Source organism: Stegastes partitus, unplaced genomic scaffold (assembly GCF_000690725.1).
Source record: "Stegastes partitus isolate 25-593 unplaced genomic scaffold, Stegastes_partitus-1.0.2 Scaffold539, whole genome shotgun sequence".
In the NCBI taxonomy this organism is placed as follows: Eukaryota; Metazoa; Chordata; class Actinopteri; family Pomacentridae; genus Stegastes; species Stegastes partitus.
In genome coordinates, this window is record NW_007578270.1 from 189,159 (window position 1) to 211,975 (window position 22,817).

The 22,817-nt window shown below is 45.7% G+C and overlaps 4 protein-coding genes across 4 annotated transcripts in view; 2 read left to right on the forward strand and 2 right to left on the reverse strand.

The window, feature by feature from the left end:
- mif4gdb (MIF4G domain containing b) overlaps positions 1–2,969 on the forward strand; it is a 5,789-nt gene extending 2,820 nt beyond the window's left edge. Inside the window, exons 5-6 of the mRNA XM_008288052.1 lie at positions 96–188; positions 1,204–2,969. Of these exons, the coding sequence (XP_008286274.1) occupies positions 96–188; positions 1,204–1,431 (321 nt within the window). The 3' untranslated portion in view covers positions 1,432–2,969. The remainder of the gene's footprint in view (positions 1–95; positions 189–1,203) is intronic.
- mrps7 (mitochondrial ribosomal protein S7) lies at positions 2,961–5,582 on the reverse strand. Its single transcript, XM_008288051.1, has 5 exons — positions 5,492–5,582; positions 4,038–4,229; positions 3,880–3,943; positions 3,627–3,794; positions 2,961–3,476 (listed from the first exon to the last, which is right to left on the reverse strand). Exons 1-5 carry the CDS (start codon positions 5,533–5,535, stop codon positions 3,255–3,257), a joined length of 690 nt encoding a protein of 229 aa, XP_008286273.1. The 5' UTR covers positions 5,536–5,582; the 3' UTR covers positions 2,961–3,254.
- Positions 5,583–5,751: 169 nt separating this feature from the next.
- gga3b (golgi associated, gamma adaptin ear containing, ARF binding protein 3b) lies at positions 5,752–12,974 on the forward strand. Its single transcript, XM_008288053.1, has 17 exons — positions 5,752–5,813; positions 7,397–7,481; positions 7,562–7,637; positions 7,717–7,815; positions 7,899–8,022; positions 8,097–8,200; positions 8,341–8,421; positions 8,520–8,657; positions 8,956–9,037; positions 9,120–9,245; positions 9,334–9,594; positions 10,440–10,522; positions 10,609–10,745; positions 10,866–11,128; positions 11,220–11,389; positions 12,532–12,642; positions 12,729–12,974. Exons 1-17 carry the CDS (start codon positions 5,774–5,776, stop codon positions 12,837–12,839), a joined length of 2,091 nt encoding a protein of 696 aa, XP_008286275.1. The 5' UTR covers positions 5,752–5,773; the 3' UTR covers positions 12,840–12,974.
- A 1,590-nt stretch (positions 12,975–14,564) lies between these two features.
- nup85 (nucleoporin 85) lies at positions 14,565–22,581 on the reverse strand. Its single transcript, XM_008288054.1, has 19 exons — positions 22,307–22,581; positions 20,669–20,759; positions 20,420–20,576; positions 20,239–20,309; positions 20,104–20,147; positions 19,794–19,863; positions 19,576–19,697; positions 19,180–19,314; positions 18,527–18,649; positions 18,173–18,304; positions 17,980–18,086; positions 17,800–17,883; positions 17,639–17,704; positions 17,326–17,477; positions 17,089–17,206; positions 16,708–16,808; positions 16,079–16,230; positions 15,077–15,178; positions 14,565–14,775 (listed from the first exon to the last, which is right to left on the reverse strand). Exons 1-19 carry the CDS (start codon positions 22,337–22,339, stop codon positions 14,677–14,679), a joined length of 1,959 nt encoding a protein of 652 aa, XP_008286276.1. The 5' UTR covers positions 22,340–22,581; the 3' UTR covers positions 14,565–14,676.
- Positions 22,582–22,817: the final 236 nt, after the last annotated feature.

Here is a 22,817-nt window from a genome sequence, read left to right on the forward strand (position 1 = left end):
CTGATCGACCCTGATCCGGACCTTTAAAACCAGAGGGGGGGGTTTCTGTGATAACAGTCAGGTGTTTTAAGGATCTTCTGCTGTGTGTGTCTCAGGTGAACAACACGCCGATGGTGGCGCTGGTCCATCCTGTGTATGACTGCCTGATGAGGCTCGCCCAACCAGACGCCCTGATGAACGAGGAGGAGGTCAGTCAGAGGACCTGGTCATTTAATTCTTATGTCATATTCATGTGTTTGGGGTAGATGACTAAAAGAATCTGAATGAGACAGTTGTGACTCTGATTCTTGCATTCTTTACCTCAGTAAGACATAACTGTGATGTTCTTCATCAGTATTGCTCAGGTATTATTATTATTATTATTATTATTGTTGTGCATGTTGGATATTAGTTCCACATGTATATATCAAGTGAGAGGTCAAAGTGTGACAGCAGCAAACAATCCTTTCATCTTAACCCTTTAAAGCAGAGATCTCCAGCTCTGGTCCTCGTGAGCTACAGTCCTGCACACCTGACTCACATGAATGGATCTGCAGCAGCTTGTTGTCAAGTTCTACTACACAAGTCTGTTAATGATCCATTCATGTGAGTCAGGTGTGTAGCAGCACGGAAACGTCTAAAACCTGCAGGACAGGAGCTCACGAGGACCGGAGCTGGAGATCCCTGTGTTAAAGGGTTAAAACAGGGGTGTCGAACTGCGGTCCTCGAGGACCGCGGCCCTCGAGGGCCACAGTCCTGCATGTTTCAGATGTTTCCTTCTTCCAACACACCTGATTCAAATCAGCTCATCATCAAGCTCTGCAGAAGCCTGATAACGATCCTGATCATTTGAATCAGGTGTGTTGGAAGAAGGAAACATCTAAAACATGCAGGATTGCGGCCCTCGAGGACCAGGATGTCGACACCCCTGGGTTAAAAGGTTGAATGTGTATTTTTTCAGCATAAGTGTTGACAAATAATGTGTTGCACTGAAGGCAGAAGAAGCCAGATGGTGCACGTTCGACAATGTGTGTCAGAGAAACAAGCATGAAGGTCCTGCATTCAGTCAGTGAGATATCTACGTGGTTCCACAGTGTTCATGTTATACAAAGCTGACAAATCCTATTCTAGGGATTCACTTCCTTCACTTTCAATCAGAACTGTCCCATTTCGATATAGAAAACTCTGAATGAAGCCGTGTGTCTCCTCCACCTCCGTCTGCAGGTCGACTGCCTGGTGCTGCAGCTGCATCGCATTGGAGAGCAGCTGGAGAAGGTGAACAACCAGCGGATGGACGAACTGTTCTTCCTGCTGCGGGACGGCTTCCTGCTGCAGGAGGGCCTCGGCTCTATGGCCCGCCTGCTGCTGCTGGAGATCCTGGAGTTCAGGGCCGGAGGATGGATGCTCAGCAGCACCGCCCACAAGTACTACTACAGTGAAATCTCTGACTAGGATGGAGGCGGGGAGCAGGGCGCTGACCATCAGGACCTTCAGGCACCTCTGTAGTCACACCTGATTATAAAACCAGCAGCTTCACGATAGGCAGCGACAACCTCAAGGTAATCAGGCAGAAGATGGCAGGTCATCAACCGTAAGACGAGTTTGGTTTTGCTGGAGTGTTCCTGCGTTTGATAATGTTGCTGAGACGTGGTGTCTTGGATGTGGAATGTGCAATAGGTCACGAGTTCATTCAACGAGGTTTAGCCACATTCAGGACACTTTAGAGACACTGAAGGGTTTTATGTTTATAATCTTTCTAGCATTCCTGTTTTGAGAACATTTCAAGTTTAGTTTACCAAATCCAAAGGCGTTGGAAGACATTCCAGTCAGATGTAAGCTGATTTGGTCTTTGCTTTATTTTTTATGGTTACATTTAAACTAATTGGAAAGTATTTTGATAATTTAGATACTTTAGCATAGAACTGAATTTTACTAAAGGTTTGCATTGCAGTTCAGAGGAATTGTCGCCTACTTTTTCCAGTTACTGTTTAGTGGTATGAGGCCAGTTTGTTATATGAAGTACTGTCTTAATTCAGGGATTTTCCTTTTTTTTCTTTTTTTAAACCTTTGTTACAGCTGATCAGTAAAAGACCAAAAGATTGGTTCCGCTTAGTATTTGAACCATTTTTCTACAGATGCATCAGTCAGATCTTTAATACATTCTGGAGTCTCAGTTTATGTTTTAAGAAGTTGTGCCAACAAAAAATGGACATCATCACCCTCTGCAGGTGACTCCAGTCGAAGCTGGTCTTGGCACTCCAGGAGAACGTTCCCCCATTGATGTATTTGCAGGTCAGTTGAGTATGAAGCGAGTAGAAAGTGTTTTTCACATGATTTCAGGATCCATCGGAACGAGCAACAAGATGTAGCTGAACTCACTCAGTGACGGCTTTAAGGTCTTCAACCAAAGCTGTGCCTTGGAGCCACTCAGACAGACATATGAGCTCAACGCTCTGCTGTTAACACTTCATCTCTTTACCTGCAGAATGTAAATAAGTTAAGCTAAATGTAAATTGGCTTAAAGGTTGTCTGACAAGTCAGTATCTGAAGAACTCAGACGTTAAACATGAGAAGCAGTTTAATTAAAAGCTCACCAAAGCACAGAAGTGTTTCATCTCCCAGAATCCTCTTTTGTGCTTCAGTGTTTAGGGGGGACTGAAGGACAGCTTTGATGTCTGTCACCACTTTCAGGCCAAACTGATTGAACACATTGAGAAAAACCAGGTTTGTGTATTAAACCGATTGTAAAGACTTAAAAAAAAAAAAGGACTTGATGCAATTAGGAATAAGCAGGTTTGAATGTTGTAGAGTTCACAGTGGAAATGATCTACGTCCCCTAATCACAGGCCACAGATCTGACTGCAGTATAAATCTATTTTATCGAAGTGCTGCAACACTTTTACTTCACTCAGTTCCATTTTTTTAATGGTTGGGTTGTACATTAAATGCAAAGTTATTTGTTCTAATAAATCTTTGGAAGGTTTTTCTTATTTCAGTTTATTGTGTATTCATTATAAATACGATTAATTATGGTTATTTATTGAACATGATACTCGTTTCTTGATACAAACAGTGCTCATAAGCCATGTTTCATTCTCCTTTATACGTGTTTCATCTCCCTGACAGCAGTTCCTACAACGTTGTCCCTCCACCAACGAGGTTCGTGCTGTTCACTATTTACAGTCGCACTCTGTTTTGCCAACACGACGTCTGTCCAGTCTGTCAATCTGCAGAAACATGTGAATCAACAGCGTCCAGTCCTGCAAGGTTTCTTCCTACCACCAGCGGTAGTGGGCGTACGCTCTGTTGGACTCGGCCATCTTGTGCAGCTCATGCTTCTTCTTGACAACGTTTCCCTCTTGGACAAAAGCAGCCAGCAGTTCCTGGGAGAGTTTTTCATACATGTACGTGCGTCTGTGTTTGTTGTCTCTGCACTCTGTGATCAACCAGGTCATGGCCAGGAAGCGCCGGCGGTTGTCTGAGAGCGGGATGGGCACCTATGGAGACCAGACAGAAGACAATTGTCTTTTTGCTTTGGTGGCACACCATCAACAGATGTTAAGGAAACCAAACCTCAAGACAGTTTCATGTTAAAAAAAAAAAAAAAAGTCTCCTTTCCACTAATCTGTCAGACCAGTGACACTCACCTGGTAATACTTTCCACCCTTCTGAATGCTGGCCAGCCCAATGACAGGCTTACAGTTCTCCAGAGCCTGGTGAAAGATGGTGTAGGGGTTGCACTCAATCCCTTCTTTCTTCCCCTCTGGAGCTTTGTGGTACTTCTCCACCTGTTTCTTCTTTATGTTCTCCAGCGTCTAACAAAAGAAGAGGTACAAAGTTGTGTCTTTATAAAGTCAACAACAGCTTTAAGACACTAAACAGTGAGGTTCTGTTTCTCACCTGTGTCATGATCTCTCTGGCTAAAACCTTGTTTCCATGTTTCATCATCATGTTGATGAATTTACTGAAAAGCACAGAGAGAGAAAACGTTCACCTGACTCATATGTACAACTAGAACGGTTCCATTCTTGGTGAGCTGGGCTGTTTGCTGGTTCTACCTGAGGTCCGGGTCGTTGAAGACCGAGCTGGTGACTTCGCTGGTCGCTGCCTTGATGGGTCTGAGCGCTTTGAACTCTCGCTGCTGTTTCTCTTTGGCGCTGAGCTCTGACTCTGGCTGGTTGAAGGCCTCCCTGCTGACCTCCGGCTCCAGGTAGTAGGGGTTGTACCTGCCCCATCTCACCAGCAGCACCCTGCACATGACGGAGGGGAGTTTTAGAAATTAGCAGCTGGTTTGTGCGTTTGCAGACAGATCTACGATGACGTCGTCGTTACATTTTAGTGGTTTTAACCTTTATCTATTCATTTTTAATCTAGCTTTACTTTACGTACTCTGTGTTTTCAGATGAAGCTCTGCCTGAGCTGTATGAAAATAAAGTCTGACCGACTGATTGAGAAGATCACTTTTAAATTCAGAGCAATCAACCGATTGATATACAAAAAAAATGAATCAGCAGTGATAACAAGTTCGAGAGCGTCAGTCATTTGGGAATGTTGCAGGACTTCAAATGATTTTATGTTTTGTTTCAATGAAAAAATTCCATTTCCTGCAGATATGAACTGCATTCAGACAGAAAGGTCGACAACAGACGACAAGTTTACATTATAGATAATAGTGTAGGGCAAAACTGTATTTTAATAAGGTAAATTTGTTGGTGATTTAATATTACACAGTCTTAACCACAATATTCAACTTTCTAATGAGTTTATTAATTATAAATAACATACTTGGGCCTGAGCCTTAATATTTAAACTTACTCAGGTAAATGTCTAAACTACTGGAAAGCACTTTGCTTTAGACTTGCTCTCTAAATAACAGTGGCTTGACGTGACTACTATTGACATGTGGTATTCTGCATTGTGTTCTTGTTTAAACTGAAGTTGCCTTCTGGTTCCTGCTTGTACTTTGTCTAAACACTCGACAGTGCGAAGTAAATACAGTTATTATTCGCAGCATTACCCAGTGAATAAACCGAGAAACTATTTGGGAGCCTACCTGATAAAATAATCGTGAGTTGCAGCACTAACAGATGTGATTTATCTTGTAGATGCTTCATTGCTAAAAATGTGAAGATATGCTGCTTTTTCAGTTTCATGGAACTATTAGCTAAAAAATCTGTGTTTTTTTAACCAAATGATTTGTCGTTATTCTTGACAGTTTGTGGCGGAGATGATACATCGTTTGGTTTAAAAGGATAATTAAGACACTAATGTAATGAGAACATGAATAAAGATCAAACCTGATGCAGCCTTGTCACCTCTACATCCATGCTGCATTGAACACTGCTGCTAGCTAGTTAGCTCACTAGCTACCTAGCTAGTGAGCTAGTTTTACGGCGACGAAAGTTAGATTATTGTTTTTATGATCACAGCAAAAAATATTGCAAAACCCTGCTCATATTAGCGAGCTAACGTCACCTGTTACTGTGTTTATCTGAGTAAAAACAATGATTACCTCGGTGTCCAAGGTTTTAATAATCCTGAGAGGGAAGTCGCCATCTTGAAAATGTGTCAGATAGGACCCCGGGTTAGTACGTCCTGCAGCTGCCTGAGAGGAAAAGAACGTTGGACTTGAAGAAAAAAAACATTCAACAGATTTCAGTGCTATCACCGAGATGAGGAATAATATTTTTTTAGATATCAGATATTGTGCGTAATTTGTGAAAACATAATTCCGACCGATAATTTCTGGACTCTCGCGCACAGGCCGGTGACATCACGCGATGTTTGTAGTGCTATGGCGTACCAGGAAGGGGAGTCGCTTGAATCCTGGCTCAGTGAGTGATTAATCCTGTTTTATGAATCAAATAGTGCACATAATTAGCTAGAGGCGTTGTTCCGGGTGGCAGGGCAGAGAAGGGGTCCGAGCAGAAGCTGTCATGGCGCCGAGAGTCGCAGTTAGCAGAGATTCAGGCGGCAGCAGGATGGAGGATGGAGGATGGAGGATGGAGGAGAGCTGGACCAGAGCTGGACCAGAGCTGGACCAGAGCTGGACCAGAGCTGGACCAGTCCTCCTCTGGAGACAGCAGGCTGTCAGCACGCGGGTCACCTCAGCAGCTTCCAGGGCAGGAACAGAGCAGCTCTGAGACCATGAACAGTGATAACAGTTAGTGTGCTGCCAGCAGTCAGACCTACACAGAGAGCTGTGCTCACAGAATAACTACATTTAACTCATACCTACATTTACATGCAGTTTGGAGGCACTTTTCCGTTGTATGCTTCTTTGTACATGTCCTGGCTGCAGGCACCGAGGGTCGACACTGGACTTGTTCTCAGGTTGTTCTCTCCTGATTCGGTCCTGCTGATGTTGGATCTTTGGACAAAAACAGGAGTGTAGAATTGTAGTCCACTAGATTTCATACAAATATTTCAATTTTAGCTACATTGACTTGTTGCTGATTTGACAGGCAAACATAAAACCAAAAGAGAAACCGACCAGTTGCTCCCTGCAGCCGTGGCTCTGCTGGGATTCTGCTGCCAAGGTTCAGGATGGACGGGTCACAAACCCAGTCTGGCATGGCCAGTTTATTCTGCAGAGTGGGCCAGACCAGTGGGTCTATTCGTGGTGTTTTCAAAGTGCTTTAAATGCAGCCCGTCAAACTTCAAGTTTCAGTCAATAGTGGCCTAAATCTGTCCTCCACAGAAGGCCAGAGATGAAAGCAGCTTCTACAGCAGCAGCCGTGCAGCGGACAAACAGATGCAAATCATACAGACAAGTGACGAATTAAAGGAAGATGATTCTCTGACCCCGACAGTGAAGGGATACGTGGCTTTATGCAGTGAGGGGCATTTTCCTGCCGTGGTTCGTCTCCTTAGAGGACGTTGTCTAATCAATCCTAATCCTTTCTCCCTGATGGAGGCGGTTCTTCGTCTCTTCAAGGATGCACAGCAGGTCACTGAAGGGTCTGATGAGCGTCTCAGCCCAACGGAGCTCCGGTGGGAAACTCTGGACCAACATGTCAGATACCACTCGCTACCACTGGGGGAATTTAAAGAATATTGTGTCTCCCAGCTGCAGAGATCAGAAACTTATTGAAGCTTTTGTTCGTCACCCATCTGTGCATACTTTAAATACAGTGCATTGCTGGAATTTTGAAGAGGCTGTTTAGCTTTTAGCCCTTTGCAAAAGTGTCCCCAGTGTTTGGGTCACATTTTATTTTGCTTGTGTACATTTTAACAGGATGTCTGCTCTGTTTCCTGATGCTTTCAGTGTATTTAGCTGATAATTCGTTTGTACTTATTTTAAGCACAACTTTTGCTTGTAATGACTAACTGAGGAGTATTTTTGCTTAAATGTGTTGATGCTTTAATGAGTTTTATGCTTGTGTTAAAGTGGTTAGTAAATGTCCCTCTCTAACAGATAAAGCCACCCATCCAACAAACAGACAAGAGGACTGGGAGTACATCATCGGCTTCTGTGATCAGATCAACAAGGAGCTGGAGGGGTACGTTTCATACAACACACTGTAAAAAGAACCATCAGTCAGCTTAGGTCACCATCTTCACCTGAACTTTCTTGTTGCAGTCCCCAGATAGCAGTGACTCTACTCGTGCACAAAATCCACTCACCACAAGAATGGGAGGCGCTTCAGGCTCTGACAGTAAGAAACGGTGAACGTGGCTGTCACATGTTGGTCTGAGCGAGTGGCCCGACCGCTCACATCGCTGTCCTGTGTGCAGGTGTTGGAAGCATGTATGAAGAACTGCGGGAGGAGGTTCCACAATGAAGTCGGAAAGTACCGGTTTTTAAATGAGCTGATCAAAGTTGTTTCCCCAAAGGTGAGCTGCCTTCAACAGACCTTGTGTTGATAAAATGTGAGATGAACAACCAGCCAGCTTCTTTATAATGACTCTATTTCCAGTATATGGGCGACAGCGCACCTGAGAAGGTGAAGGGGAAGATTGTAGAAATGCTGTACAGCTGGACGGTTGCTTTTCCAAACGAAACCAAGATCGGTGAAGCCTACCAGACGCTGAGGAGACAAGGTGTGTAGAGCTGTGGATGCCAATGGCAGGATGTGAAGTATGAAGTGTTTAACCGTCCTCGCTCTCACCTCCAGGCCTTGTGACGAATGACCCGGAGTTACCGCTGGACCGGACGTTGATCCCTTCTCCTCCGACACGACCCAAACACCCGGTGTTTGACAATGAGGACATGGGGAAGGTGGGAGGCTGAAGGAAACACACCTGCTCTGTGATGTAGTGAAGTAACTCTGTAGCTGCTGTCCAAACCACTCATGTGTCTGTTAAGTTCTAACTAGAAGAAGCAGGCTGAGGTTTGATCGTGTGTCTGCGTCTGTGCAGCTTCTTGCTGAGCTTCTTCGGAGTAAAAATCCAGAAGACCTTCAGGAAGCCAACAGATTAATCAAAAACATGGTGAAGGAGGTGAGACATGGAGCTCTGTGACTGCAGCTGTGATGTTGGTGTCAGCGTTACCTCTCGCACTGTTTCTGACTTTTACTGCGTTCTTCTGTTTCTGCCAGGACGACGCTCGGGTGCAGAAGGTCACGAAGCGAATTCACACCCTGGAGGAGGTGAACATCAACGTCAGGCTGCTGACGGAGATGTTGAGCCACTACAACAAAGACAGCTCCACCGACTCCGATAAGGAGATCATCAAGGTGTGTGTCCACACACACATCGACATGATAAACGTATTTGTTCTGCAGCGACAAACCTGGAGGACCAACACGTCAGCTGAGCCGAAAACTACCAGAGTCTTAGTATTGTGTTGCCTGGACGTGATCCTGCTGCTCAGTCAGAGTGTTTCACTGCTGGACCTGATCCTTTTATTCGATCATTTACAGTTTTTAATGTCTGTGTTGTGATATTTAAGTCTGACTCAGTGGAACTGCAGACATTATGTGGCGTCACAGCCTTGTTGAAGCTGCACAGCGCCTCCTTTGTTTCTCTGTTCAGGAGCTTTACGAGCGCTGTGACAAGCTGAGGCGCGCCGCCTTCAAAATGGCCACTGAGACAGAAGACAATGACACCAGTCTGGGTTTGTTGGACTTTGTTTATTGTCACATTTTCTTTGCCACTGTGTGTGATCTGTAACCACCTGCATCCTTTTACCTGCCCAGGTGACATCCTTCAGGCCAGCGACGACCTCTCCAGGGTCATCAACTCGTATAAGAAGGTTGTTGAGGGACAGCCGATCAACGGCGACACCGAGGACCCTCAGTCTGCAGCCGGACACAGTGAGGGCGGTGAGCGACGGACCGGGCTGTTTGTTTGCACATTAAAACAGGATTTCTTTCTGCTCCGTGTGTTCTGATGCTGTGTCACCTCACACAGACACCACAGACACGCTGATCGACCTGGCCGGCCTCGACACTCCCAGCCCTCCTCAGCCTGCCGCCCCCCAGCCCTTACTTCCTGCCTCCGCCAGCCTCACGCCGTCGCCCAGCCTCACGCCGTCGCCCATCCCCGTCCTGCCTCCTCCACCCAAGCGGCTCGCCGGCTCGCAGGGCAGCCAGAGCAGCAGCCCGAGTCATCCCCCGCTCGACAAGGCCTCCACGGCGCTGTCCCTCCTGGATGATGAGCTGCTGTCTCTGGGTAGAATATTGTCATTGGGCCTTAAAGGAGCAGTCTGCCTGGCAACAGCTTATAACCCAAATAAGTCACCTCATGAATTAAACAAAGAAGACGTAACATGTAGCTCAGTCAGGGGTTTTGCCAGGTTAGCTCCTTCCCCTTGTTTCCAGTTCTAGATGGCTAAGCTAGTGTGATTATAGGTCGATGCATGAACTTTTAATAAGTCAGACCAAAAACCAACATTCGCTTGTGGCTTTGCAGAGAAGTTGAAGCCTCTCCTGGGTGAAGGCTCTCAACTTTGTCGCTCTTTCTTTCGCTCACTGGATCAAAGGTGGACAGACCTGTGATCGGCTCAAATCTCCCGTCATAAACTAGATTTTTCTAACGACTGAACACGGAGCTGAGAGGAGGGAAGTCTAGCTTCCATTAAGGTCACTTCAATTACAATAATGAATGTCAGAAAAGTAGTGCCCACCTCAGCTTCAGTTCAAACCCTGATTCCTGCAAAGGAAACTCAAATGTACGTTTCCTTCAGACAGTCCAGTGGCGGAAATGCAGCTTCAGTGATGAAGTCGATCCTTCGCTCAGAGTGAAAAAACATTTCCACTTTCCTTTCCTGTTACTGTCTTTGGTCCACCTGCAGCAAACATGGAAGCACAGACGTCAGCTTGGAGAAGCTGAGCTAGCACCTCCTGGTTCCTGAATGTCAGATACCAGAGGAGCATCCAGCTCCTGCTCTGCTGGAAAGGACTTCTGTGTATTTGTCAGAATGTCAGAGTTTTGCTGAAATTTCTTCGTGTAGTTTGTGAAACCAAGAAACAAGTTTTCCTCTTTTGTTTTAACCTAATGGCTGCACCTTCTTTCAGGACTGAACGACCCCCCTGCCTCTCTGAGCAGCCAATCAAAACCCAGACTGGATGAGCTCTCTAGTCAGTGGACCTCCCTGCAGGTACGTCTCAGACAGTTCACCACAGGCTGCTGCTGTCAGTGTGTAACGACAGACAGTCACTTCCTGTCTCCTCGTGTGCTCTGCAGGGCCCAGCAGCCAGTATGGACATATTCGGACCCGTAGCTTGTTCAGGTCCGGTGGCGCCTCCAGTCGAACCAGCCGCCACGCACAGTCTGCAGAACCTGCGGGACCTGGCCATGATGGGCTTTTCAGATCACAAGAGGTACAGAGTTGTCCACGGTCTTGATAAAGTTGTTTCCATTACTGCTGTGATCTCAGCTGTCTGATGTGGTCAGAACGGTCCTGGACGGCATCATGGTCCTGTTCTCTGTGTGATTTTCAGCTTGTCCAGCCAGATGACGGCCCGAGGAAGCAGCTTTGTGGTGGCTGGCCAGGGCTCTCCCTCCTCAGCCTCCCTCCTCCAGAGCACCATGCCCGGCTCTCCTGCTCTGTCCCAGACCAAGGCCCAGAGCCTGGGCTCGGCCCCGGGCAGCCCCTTGTTCCGCTCCCTGTCCCCCTGCCATCCTCCCCTCCAGGGCAGCCCGGCCAGAGCCTCAGACGTCTCTCTGAGCGGCGTGCATGTCCCTCTGGAGGCCATCAGACCCAGTAAGAGCAGGGGCAGGGATGGAGGGGCCTAACGGGCCAGATGGAGGCTAAATGTAACTCACAGCTGACTGGCTTTGCCGTGTGTCCTCAGGTAAAGTCCTGCCCGTGACTGCCTACGATAAGGACGGTATCCGTGTGCTGCTCAACTTTGCGTCCGACTGCCCCCCCGGCCGGCCCGACGTGTTGGTGATGGTGGTCTCGATGCTCAACACAGCGCCCCTCCCTGTTCACAGCGTGGTTCTGCAGGCGGCTGTGCCCAAGGTAGAGATGCTCACTCCCATGTTGAGTGTATGTTTGGGTTTCATGGTGCTTTCAAAGGTCGCTCACCTTTCCTCATCTATCTCTATGTAAGACTGCAGCAGGGATTTAACTATGAGAGGACGGAGTGGACGTGGCCTCATTCATGCTCATAATCTTCATTTAAATGTTCGACCTAAAACAAACTGGGACATGTGGCAGTAGGGCGTCCGGGGTTCCAGGGTCACCGATACATCAGCACAGCTTCATGTGCTGGTCTTTGTCAGCTTGTGAAAGGATCAGTCCACATTTTTTCAAGTGTTTTAAAACAACACGTTCACTCTCTATGAACACTGAAGGACTCGCTGGTTGTTGTGTCCATCTCTGCTCTCAGACCTGCTGCTGACAGATCTGCTGGTCTGGGATTTCACAATAAAGTACACTTTAGTCCCAAGAACTATTTACAAGAAATAAAAGGTTCCCTCTGACTGTTGGTTATCTGTGTTTTCACCTGCAAAGATGATGCAAGTTAGTCTATTGGTGTGTGAGAAAGTGTCCCTGAAGCTGGTCAGCTCCTCCTGACGAGATTTAAGCCGCGCTGCTGTTGAGTCAACACTGAAAAGACCAACAGCGTGAGTTCAATGCGCCTAAAACAGTAGATCTAAGGTGAGCAGACTGATTTAAGAGTGGCTGCAGCGACTGACTGTGAGATGATTGGCTGAAATAGAATGCTGCAAGCACTCGACCAATCAGAAAGGTTCAGCTCTGCAGGCCCCGCCCCTCAGCTTCCAGAAAGCACGGCCCCTTGCTCAGGGACTGTTTGGGAGATGAAATAGTTTCAGTGGATATTAAAGGTGCAGTAAGTAGGAATCTAGAAAAAGGACAAAATGTTTTCAGTTCAGTCGTCGTCTCTCCTCCCACCACATGAAAGTGGGAGGAGCTTCCATGTCCACACCGGTCCCTGCAACGTGAAGGCAAATGTTGAATCCCTGCAAATGTTCCAGCGGTGGAACTGCAGCTTTATCAGTGAGTTGATGAGTTGTTTTTTTCCCCTCTCTTTCAGTCACCTGCAGCAAACACAGAGACCAAAGATGAGACTGGAAAAAACGATCCTTTAACAAAGACATACAAATAAACTGTTGGCTGTCTCTTTCATTCTCCTCCAGTCCATGAAGGTGAAGCTGCAGCCCCCATCAGGAACAGACCTGGCACCGTTTAACCCCATCCTGCCTCCAGCCTCCATCACCCAGATCATGCTGCTGGCCAATCCCACCAAGGTAGGAGCACTCAGCCACACAGAGCTTCAGAGCAAACAGCTTCAGTGGCAGTGAGGAGACTCAGGTCCGTTGTGGTCTTTGTGCAGGAGAAGGTGCGTCTGCGCTACAAGCTGGCCTTCACTCTCGGAGAGCGTCTGTGCAACGAGGTTGGAGAAGTGGACCAGTTCCCCCCGCCAGAGACGTGGGGCCGGCTATAGCAGCGACAGGCGGTCATCCTCCATGACGGGGTGTCCACATCCACCCCAGAGAGAACAGAGGGCGGGTGGGGGGGCGCCGATCCACAGCTTTACATTCCTTATAGCGGTTCTTTGGTTCGGTATTAATGGACAGAGATGTTAACAGCAAACACTAACAGATTTCGCTAATAAAGCAAAGATTCACACTGGTAAGTAGGGTGAATATTAAAGGGGGTCCAACAGATCTGAATGTACTACAGATACTCAACGCATTAGCCTCAAACTGAAATGTTCCACTACAGAACAGCAAATATTTAAAAAGAAGTTAGAAGGTATGAAGTCTGAGAATCAGCAGATGTGCTTTTATTTATTCCTCCGGCTGAACAAGAAGTATACTTGAATATATCCAGAGACTTAAAAATCCAGTCGATCTCTTCAGATGGAGTTTAAATAGAGAATTCTGTCATAAATCTTTTGCTGCAGGAAGACGGACGGATGTGTGTGTTTTAGCCATCTGGACGTTGAAGGCCAATAATTGCAGATGCAACTTGAGTCGTCCACTGGTTTTACTTCACTGCTTAGTTGTGTTTTGGGGAGTATGTGAGAGGCGGTATACCCAGGCTGTCGTCATGTGTCTGGCAGCAGGTCTCCATAGTCGTGTTTTCTGTTTGAAGATGTTTTGTTCTCCTACCAGTGTCAGTATTGGGACTGTTTCTGTCATATTTATTATTTCCTGTTCATAGTATTTCAGTGCATCACTCAACCTTGACAATGTGAACTGAGCAACCTGATGAGAGTCTGTCTCCAGGCAGACCTCTCTCCAGTGTGGACCTGTGGGTACATTTACCGAATCAGCTCACTCTGGATCCAGAGAGGATTCAGACCCTTCACTCTGTGCACACGCTGTTGAAGATTTTATTTTGAAATGCATGTCAAATTGCCATTTTGACCCAATGATGCGCCCTCGCTCTGCATGTGGTGGCACAGTACCTCACCCAGACACTTTGTTAGCTCATGAGTTTCCCAACGACGGGCCAGTTTTGGACAGAAGAGGTGTGAGGATACATGACCTCAATGAAGTGTTTAATCTTGTGCATGGGAAACATAAAGCGCTGCTGAAGTCCAGATTCTACACACAGCAGCCAGGAAGGAGTTTAGAGAAACCAAAAAGATAAATATAACTCATGAAATATTTGTGACTTCTCTAAATGTTAGAGATGAGTTTAACAGAAAACAGAGGACTGGATTTTGACGTTGAGACATCAGAGCCGTGCGGTTTTATTGACTAAATGTAAATTATTGCGTAAGTCCTAATAAACAAACAGTCCCATGAACTGCATCCTGGAAACATTCAGCGCTTCATTAAATGGTTTTATCTCATCAACGTCTCACAACGGTTTCATCACAGAGGTCAGAGTTTGGCTTCGTTTTTATCTTCACATGTTTTTCAGTTAGCGTGTAAAAGTTTTGGGTTGTAGGAGCAGAGGGATGACTGAAGTGTGCAAACAGTGAACGGGTCTGAACACGTGAATCTGTCCTCTGGTCGTCACACTGGATGTACAGAGTGTTTAATGTACATAGTGTGTGATGTACCTGCTGTTGTACGAGTCATGTGAACATGTGTAGGTCCTGGGAGAGCGGTGGGTCTTTATATAGTGTCAGATGTGCCATGTGTTCGCTGCATGAACAAATAAAACTCCTAATGGACGTTTCATATTCTGTTATTTAAACTTCCACACAGAGGAGTTCAATGAACATCATGAAAAGCATTTTATTATCAAAGAACACGTTTTGATTAACTGATTCATATATACAGTACAAAAATGCAAAAGAAAAGCTTTGTGTTGACAGTCAGCCTTCATGTCTCCACTGTTCCCTCCTTGACGATGGCCATAGCCAGGTTTCTGGCCAGAGCCAGTCTCAGCAGCTCCACTTTGGTCAGCTCGATGTCCTCCTCCTGAAAGGACAAATCGATCAGAGGTTCAGCAGATTCCAGGCTGTGGAGTGAATGTGTCCACACAGGACCAGTGCTAGTCTGTGTGTTGGAAGCATCAGAAGGAAACTGTGTTCCAGTGTTCCCATTGAAGTGGAGAAACACAACACTACTGAGGTGAAGTGAATGTGTCTGGCAGGCAGGTCAACTCTGACCTCGGACATCAGCCCCAAATGGACATGAAGCACTTTAGTCTCAGAGTCCTTTATTTTGCAGAGCGATCGCCGTCGTGTGAGCAGGACTAACGCTGTGCGGGAAGTCTTACCTGCATGGGCCTGTCGGTGGCGGGAGCCGCCGTGTTCAGGGAGGAGGTGAGCTCCCCTAAACAGTACATCAGCTCATAGGTCTGGTCTGCTGAGAAGATCACCTGGAGAGTGGACATGGTTGCTTTGAGCAAATGTGGACTGAAGAAAAGTAAAAATCATTCTTTTGCAAGAGGTCGCCTCTGTGTATGCTCACTAGTGCACAGATCATCCAGGTCATAAAACTTGTTCTGACAATACAACGCAGAGCAGGACGCTCTCAAGCTGCTGTCAAAGATCAGGCATTTAAATCACACAATCATGAGCTAACATTTATTATTCCCTCATACTGGACCTGTACCTGTACAACACAGTTCTCTAAGGAGACAGGAGTGTGCACAGATCCATCATTAAACTGCTCGTAAATCCTCTGGCCTCTATACGACTGAACTAATAAGATTAATTATTTGGAGTAAATGACTAAAAAGAATTAATTATGCAACTAAAATCTGATCGAACTGTAAAATGTTTTGATATTAAATTCAAACAAAGTGGGCTTGTGTGTAATTTACACTTCAGTCAACGTCTGTCAGAAATATTTCAGTTTATTCAGGACTGCAGTAATTCAGCAGAGCAGCAATAATTAGTTGGTGAATAGTTCAACTAAAGAAGCTGGTCAACTGTTCTGAGATAATCAATCGGCTGAACTGGTTTCTAAGCAACATGTCAGCAGGATTTCTTACTCTTAATCTTTAATAAACTGAAAAGCGTTGGGTTTACTGTCATTAGCAGATTTATTAATTCATAAAGTTAAGTTTGTGAAATATTACTTTTTGTCTGAAGAAATTTCTAAATAATCTGAAAAATAAATACACTTGATGGAAAATGTTTGTTGTACCTGCAGCAAAGCAATAATATCAGTTAGATATCTACATTTCGTCGTCATACATCTGGACCGAATCGGTTTCTTGCAGGTGGAACAGCTACCAGGTGAGCAGGACAGAGCATGCTCAGAGGAGACTGACCTCCTTCTGCTCCAGCAGCGGCAGAGCGTCGGTCAGCAGAGTCATCCAGAAGCTCCGGGGAGCGATCTTAGCCGTCATCAGGGAGAGGAGGAGCTTCGCTGCTTCGCTGAATCGCTTCTCTTCGTACAGCTTGTGGAACTCGCGGTATTTTCCTGAGAATGAAGGAAGAGACGTTTTAACCTTGTCGAGGATGTGAACAGTAATCTGATGAAGTCACACCTTGTATCACCTCTAATATGCTTTCAGCCTTTTTCTACCTCCTGGAGCTTCAAACATCAATAATGAGCATCAAACTGCACAAGACGGTGTGTCACAGGACGAGGTGCTGGAGCTAAAATATCACAGCTACAACCTGCTGCTCACTTAGACTTGTACATAGAAGCCCTTTCTTTGCATGTTCCTGATAATCAGTCAAACGCACGGTCACATGCTGCTGCATAAAGCAGCACCAGGCTTTATTTAGATCTCTGTGTACGTGTTTCTGTGTCTGAGTCTCATGTGACAGGCTGAGAAAGGCTTTAAGGGAAGCAGTCGGAGACACTGAATGTCCCCTCACTTCATGTGTGGACTGAACCAGTGAGAGCGAGGCGTTATCTGAGTCACAGCGCTGCCAATGTTCCCGTTCATACCCAGAAACGTAAGCCTGTCGCTGAGCAGCATCGCTGGACCCAAGTTGTCGATCAGATCCAGATCAGAGAAGGTTCCTCTGGCGCAGTAATCCTGTAAGAACCTAAAACACACACACGGCATCTTAAGATGGTTTGAAAAGAGGCAACCTCATGAAGACATCAAGAAGCAGTCGTTTATCTTCAATGCCTCATTTGTTTTGAATCAACCAGATCAAATCCTTCATGAAGACCAGAGTTATCTTTTTTTTCTGTTTGGGGAGGAAACAAAAGCATGTCGTTGTTTAATGATAGAGAGAGAGACACAGCACTGTCTGATCCAGCCTAAAGCCTTCGTCAGTGTCTGGGCTTGTTGGAGAACAAGTCTGCTGTAAAGGAACTAACCTCTCTGAAATGAGGGTGGCAAAGGCAGCGTCTTTGGCCCTGATGCTCCAGGACAGAGCAGAGCCCAGTCTGTTGTTCCTCAGAGCTCGCATAGCCATGATCTTACAGATACTCCGCACTGGGTAGGACAAGAAGTCAACGCTTTAAGTCTCTACTGCACTGGAAAACAGGAGGCTTTACCTCTATGTGTGGAGAAAGTGGATACAGCGTGAGAGAAGGACAGAAACCAAACACTACCTTGCTCAGACATTTGCCTCTGCTCACAGATCCTGAGCACCTTCAGGGCTTTGCGCTCCGTGTCTAAAGGAACTCGCTCAATCTGCAGCTCCAGGTAGACGCGGCCGAACTCTGGGCAGTTGTCAAAGTAATCCACAGCCAACTGCCAAAGACTGTTTCATGCCAAAGACACAAAAAACATCCAAAGAGGCAATTATAACATCCTGATGGAGCCAACTCAAATACACAGTCAATGATTGAGAAATAAGCATTTCCCACTCTGTGTAAATATGTAGTAGGATAATTATCGTACTGAACCTTGAGCTAAACACACCTGTGGTGAGTGAAGAGACCAGAAGCATATTCTAACAGGAGAAACTCTCTCAGGTTGGAGCCGAAGCTGAACACAAACACAGTAAAGTTGTGGTGAATGCGAGCTGAATGAAGAGCATTAAAATGTGTAAAAGCATCAACACGGTGAAACAGCATCCTCACTGGAGGTTGTGGGACTGGAGCAGTTTGCAATGATCCAACAGGTCTGTCAAATGGGCCACGAACCACCAGTTGTTCAGAGCAATGCTGAAGGGACACAGTCAGGAAACAGCGTGTTAAAGGAGCTAAAGGCAGTAGAACTGGCTGCATATGTTGAATGTTTGATGTGATTCTACATCTTACCTGCAGTCCTTGATGACCTGATGAATGTCAAACTCAAAGGCAGCCAGCAAGATGCTGTCCAGAGGCTCCGGGACGCTCCTCGAGTCCAGAAACATGGTCATGCATGACTACAGCGTGCACAGAGACATTTGTAGAGTAAATAACAGTAAAGAAATGAGCATAGCAGCAGTGAGTGGTGCAGTCAGGGCAGTACCTGTGCATAGTAGTGTAGCTCTGTGGGCTTCACTGTGGGGTGGCAGAAGAGCAGTCTGGTGACAAGAAAGTGGTACCAGGTGCCCAGGAGTTCCTTGTGTTCCAGCAGAGTGTCTTCATCCCCCAGTAGGACCTACAGTTGAAGTGAAACGCGTAAATGTTGGCTTTACAGTTGAGGTGATCAAAACTCTGCACTGAGCACTGGAGCACAAACCTGTGGACGTCTCCCACAGCAGCCCAGAACAGCCCACAGCACGCACCGTAAACTACACATCACTAAGGTGTTATTTTACACACACTCTGCAGAAAGTCGGTGGACAACAGAAAAGCACAAGGACGGCAAAGGGTCACGGACCTTGCAGATGATCTCCAGGTGTCTGTTGCTGGCGAATGAGTTGTCCTGCAGGCAGCGATCCACCTCCTCGTGCCAGTGCCTCCACTTCACATCGAACTCTGTCAGCGTCTGAGTGCCGCCAGGCTGAGGGACAATCAACAGGTCAGAGTCAGCATCGGTCAGTGGACGGGCTGATATTCTGTTTACACTGTGGAAGACAATCTCTATGCTGGAGGAAGAGACAGACGCTTTTCCTTTTCTGTTTGCCTCTCTTGCCAGTCAGGAACTTGAGTTGGAAAGCTTTGTACATGGCTCTCCTTCACAAGCTACTGGTGACGACATCTTCATGGGAACATTAGCCACTTTACATATGTTGGTGTTAGCCAATAAGGCATCTTAATAGACTATTAGGTTATTCATAGCCGGGGATTTGGATGCCATCCTTGGCTCAAATGAATCATTCCACATCTGTTGCTGCCATTATTTCTACTAATCTCTATACAATTCCCCTTTAACAAGACAATGGGCTCTGTGGCAGAAGCATGTTTTCCTGTCTCATATGTCTTCGCTTGGAGGAAGTCAGTATTGACAGTAAAATTTCTACTTTCTCATTGAGATTAAACCATGAAATAACTCCAGCTATCAGTCATAGTAACACTGAAAAGTGATCTTACATTATAGAAGGGCATCTTGCTGAGCAACGTGTCCATCAGTTTGTACATGCTCCTGGCAGCAGGCTGGAGGGTGGCCTGTTTCGCCAGCATCTGACGGGCTTCTTCCAACCTGCCCTGCAGCACATAACTCACCACCTGCACAGCAAAGACACAAAGCGGGATAAATCAGACCTGCACTTAGTGTAAGACATCCCTGGACGCAGAAAGATGCTGGGTGTCCTCACCAGGACGCCAACCGGCGACCTTCTAGGTGCGAGGTGGCGGTGCTAACCACCGAGACACCTGCAGCCCTCGGACATAACACAAAGAGGGCAGTCTGATGGTCTCCAACCACCTGCCATAAAAAATCACCACCTCAGATCGAAAGATATAACTGTGTGCATGTGCTGCACCCACCACATCCCAGAAGTCCCGGTGCTCAGCAGGGCTGTCACTTTGCAGAACCTCTCTGGCCTTTTCATCCACATCAGCCTTGTGTAACCTCACCCAGTCCAGGAGGTGGAGCAGCAGGGAGCCCGCTGAAGATGCACACAACACAGATTTGTTAAACCCAAAAAGCAAGTTATAAAAAGCAGCACATAGAGAGGAAATTAACCACAACGTCAGACTCTCACCAGGAGCAGCATCGATGAACAGCACTTCGCACAGATTCCAGATCAGTTCTATGGCCAACAGAATGGAGACCTGGGACGAAACAAAGCAGACTGGCACTAAATAAAAAAACGTGTAATACTTCCTGTAGCAGTAAATACAGATGCTTTTTTGTTTTCATAAATCATACCACATCACAACACAGTAAATACCGTTAATACAGAATTATTGCTGCTACTCAGAATGTAATATGCACATGGGGCTGTCTATGTCCATAAGTCTTTTTTTCTCCTCATGTTGTGGCACAGACACACACACAGTAGTAGTACATGCCTGATTTCCATACTGTGTGGCAACTTCTCCATCTCTTGTAGAGACTGCAGAAAAGACAAAAGGGATCATTTGATTAGCCTCGAGTCACCACTCACTGAAGTCTAAAATACCAAAACTACATATCAAACTTCTGACCTGCAACTTGCTGAAGCTCCTCCATACAAGCACGGATCACTGATCTATAGTTTTTACTGATGCTGACAAATCTGAGGAAGAAGACAGAGATAAATCTAAGATTGTACAAGATAGAATCATTTTGTTTATCTACACAGTGACACGCTGCACAGGAAGAGAAGACCCTGTCATGTGGCCTTACTGGGGCTTTCTGCTCTTGCTGGGGAGGTCTTCTCTAATCGTCTGCAGGCCAACAAAGATGTGATGTGACTCATTAAAGAGTTTGCGTAAAATGGGGGAATATATGTCCTCATCCTTCCTGACCTCATGGATAAAGGAGCAGCCTGATCCCGAGGCACCTGAAACAGAGATCAGAAGATGGTAAGAAAAGAGGTGGAGGCAGAAAGCCATAAAGTGTGACAAAGGGGGCTGTATTCATATGGAGACATACCTGACGCTTTGTGTAGGGTCTCATATACAAGGATATCACCTGGACCCCATGCAAATCCCATATGCTTCCCATCACTGACAGCAGGAATTTTCTGCATATAAAGAGGAGCAGCATGAACGTGTGACGTGTCGACTCAATGTCCGACATAAACACGTTGACAGATTTGTCACTCAGACATTTGTCTAATTTTAATAACTTGTAATTAAAACTCTTGCCAAACTTCCAACTTTTTATTAACTTAAAGAATACATTCCCATGCCGATACTTTAAACAGACCATTACTTTAATAAATATTAAAGCTAGCACATTTGCTAACTCGCCTTTTTGTATTTATTGTGTTCGTGGACTGTGACACTTTTGATATGTCTGAAGACGTACAAAGCTTTTATTGTGTGTGTGTTTTAGTCAGTGGATAAGTTTTTAAAGAAAATTTACTGTATGAGAATTATTATTTTAAGTTTTCAATGTTTTTTTAGAAGATGCTCTAAACATTTAACTGCTGTTAGAATTCAAACGAAATGATCAGTGTTATAAGCCTGTTGTGTAGACTTTATGAAGAAAACAGCAGACGGTCTAATAATTATTTCCAATGCTATAAAACATGACCTCTGTAATCATGAAAGTAACTTGAATAATATGGCAACAGGCAGCCGAGCAGCAATGAAAAGACATTTTATTGAAGGCTGCTGTAATCAGATCCGTCGGCATTATGTTAAACATAAGTAGGTGTTTTTATCAGCGACATGATTCATGAAGAAAGACATTCTTTTATTTTGATGATGATTAAGAAAGTCATTCTCTTTTCTTTTGATGGTCACAGACCCCTGATTCCACCCCCTGTTGTTCATTGTCCCCTTACTTCCTGCCATTTGATTAGCAACTATACGTTCACTAACCACTATTCGCTTCTGTATTTACATACAGGCCCTCCCTACCCTCTGACTTACCCTATAAATGTGTGACTCTGCAAATGTTCAGGGTCGGTTTACCATCACAGACTCATGCTCTGTGTTGGTGAGTCCACCGTATACCGGAATACTAGCAAACACCCTCAACAGCAAACTTCAAATGAGGACTATGGGTAAAATTTCTTCAACAATTATTACTAGTTATTCATTTAGGGAACCGGGTTATGGGACATTACGGGTCAACTTTTCCCTCAACAGATCTCGAATCTCGTTTCTGGACTGTTTCAAGGTGCAGACACCCAAAACAGTTTCTGACATACCTTTACATATGATTATAAATGTGTAAATCATAATGAATGAGACTGACTTCAGGGAACAACGTTTGTGAACCGCTGGTTGAGCAAGCCTACAGTCACTGTGATGTTAAAGCGGAACGGGGGCTGAGCACAGAAAGAGAGCGGTGATCTTATTGGAGCAGCGCCTCACATTACATTCATTTTACTCTGAAATGGTGCAATTATCAGGTTAATCTACAGATTTCTGGGTCGAGCTAAGCCCACAATGTGTCCCCTAACAACAACAACAAATCTTTGTAAGAAACGGCTGCTGAATAATGTGTAATTTTTTCAACTTAGTGATCAAAAAGCGTTGCTGCGATAAAGTTAGCTTATTAGCAATGCTAGGCGACAGTAAAAAAAGAAGAAAAAAAAGAGCTACAGGGGTCACTCACAGTAACTGCCGGCTCAACGTCCACCTCCTCCATCACAACACGTTATTATCGATACAATAAAATCAAAAATTCTCAACTATGCAGCTATAAACATGCCATGGACCACAGGTGCGGGACGGTGCCGCTTACGCGCCTCAGTCTTTCAGTCGAAGGACCCCGTGGGCGCATGTGTGAAGACGTCACACAAGGGCTGCCCTTCATGTCGCCTGTTTTTCCATCGGCTCTGCTTGGAGCTTCAGTATGTGTTTTGCTTTTTGGCGCGACATGCAGCTAGATAACAGAGATAAGCGATGGGTCCAAAGCGAATCCGTTTCACCGAATAAAAGAAGAAGAAGTTACCAAAATACGGAAATAGTCTTTGTCTGTAGTCAACGTATAAGCCAGTCATACAAATACTGTCTGTGGAACCGGTCCACAGTCCGAGCGGATATGAGTTCTGCTGCCAAACTGTTTGTGTGTGGAGAAGTACTCCTGTAGTTTAGTGCTTATTTACCACCACACAGAAAAACAA

What these genes read in the sequence shown, in the direction of transcription:
- mrps7 (XM_008288051.1), bottom strand. Translation starts at nt 5,535, where the DNA reads ATGGCGACTTCCCTCTCAGGATTATTAAAACCTTGGACACCGAG. An exon ending in TTCAACGACCCGGACCTCAG is followed by an intron (nt 3,944 to 4,037) that starts GTAGAACCAGCA and finishes TGTGCTTTTCAG; the next exon opens with TAAATTCATCAACATGATGA. An exon ending in CCAGAGAGATCATGACACAG is followed by an intron (nt 3,795 to 3,879) that starts GTGAGAAACAGA and finishes TTCTTTTGTTAG; the next exon opens with ACGCTGGAGAACATAAAGAA.
- gga3b (XM_008288053.1), top strand. Translation starts at nt 5,774, where the DNA reads ATGGCGTACCAGGAAGGGGAGTCGCTTGAATCCTGGCTCA. An exon ending in GTCAGTGGACCTCCCTGCAG is followed by an intron (nt 10,523 to 10,608) that starts GTACGTCTCAGA and finishes TGTGCTCTGCAG; the next exon opens with GGCCCAGCAGCCAGTATGGA. An exon ending in TCTGGAGGCCATCAGACCCA is followed by an intron (nt 11,129 to 11,219) that starts GTAAGAGCAGGG and finishes GTGTGTCCTCAG; the next exon opens with GTAAAGTCCTGCCCGTGACT.
- nup85 (XM_008288054.1), bottom strand. Translation starts at nt 22,339, where the DNA reads ATGGAGGAGGTGGACGTTGAGCCGGCAGTTACT. An exon ending in ACCGGGACTTCTGGGATGTG is followed by an intron (nt 19,315 to 19,575) that starts GTGGGTGCAGCA and finishes TTTGCTGTGCAG; the next exon opens with GTGGTGAGTTATGTGCTGCA. An exon ending in CGACAGGCTTACGTTTCTGG is followed by an intron (nt 16,231 to 16,707) that starts GTATGAACGGGA and finishes CTTCATTCTCAG; the next exon opens with GAAAATACCGCGAGTTCCAC.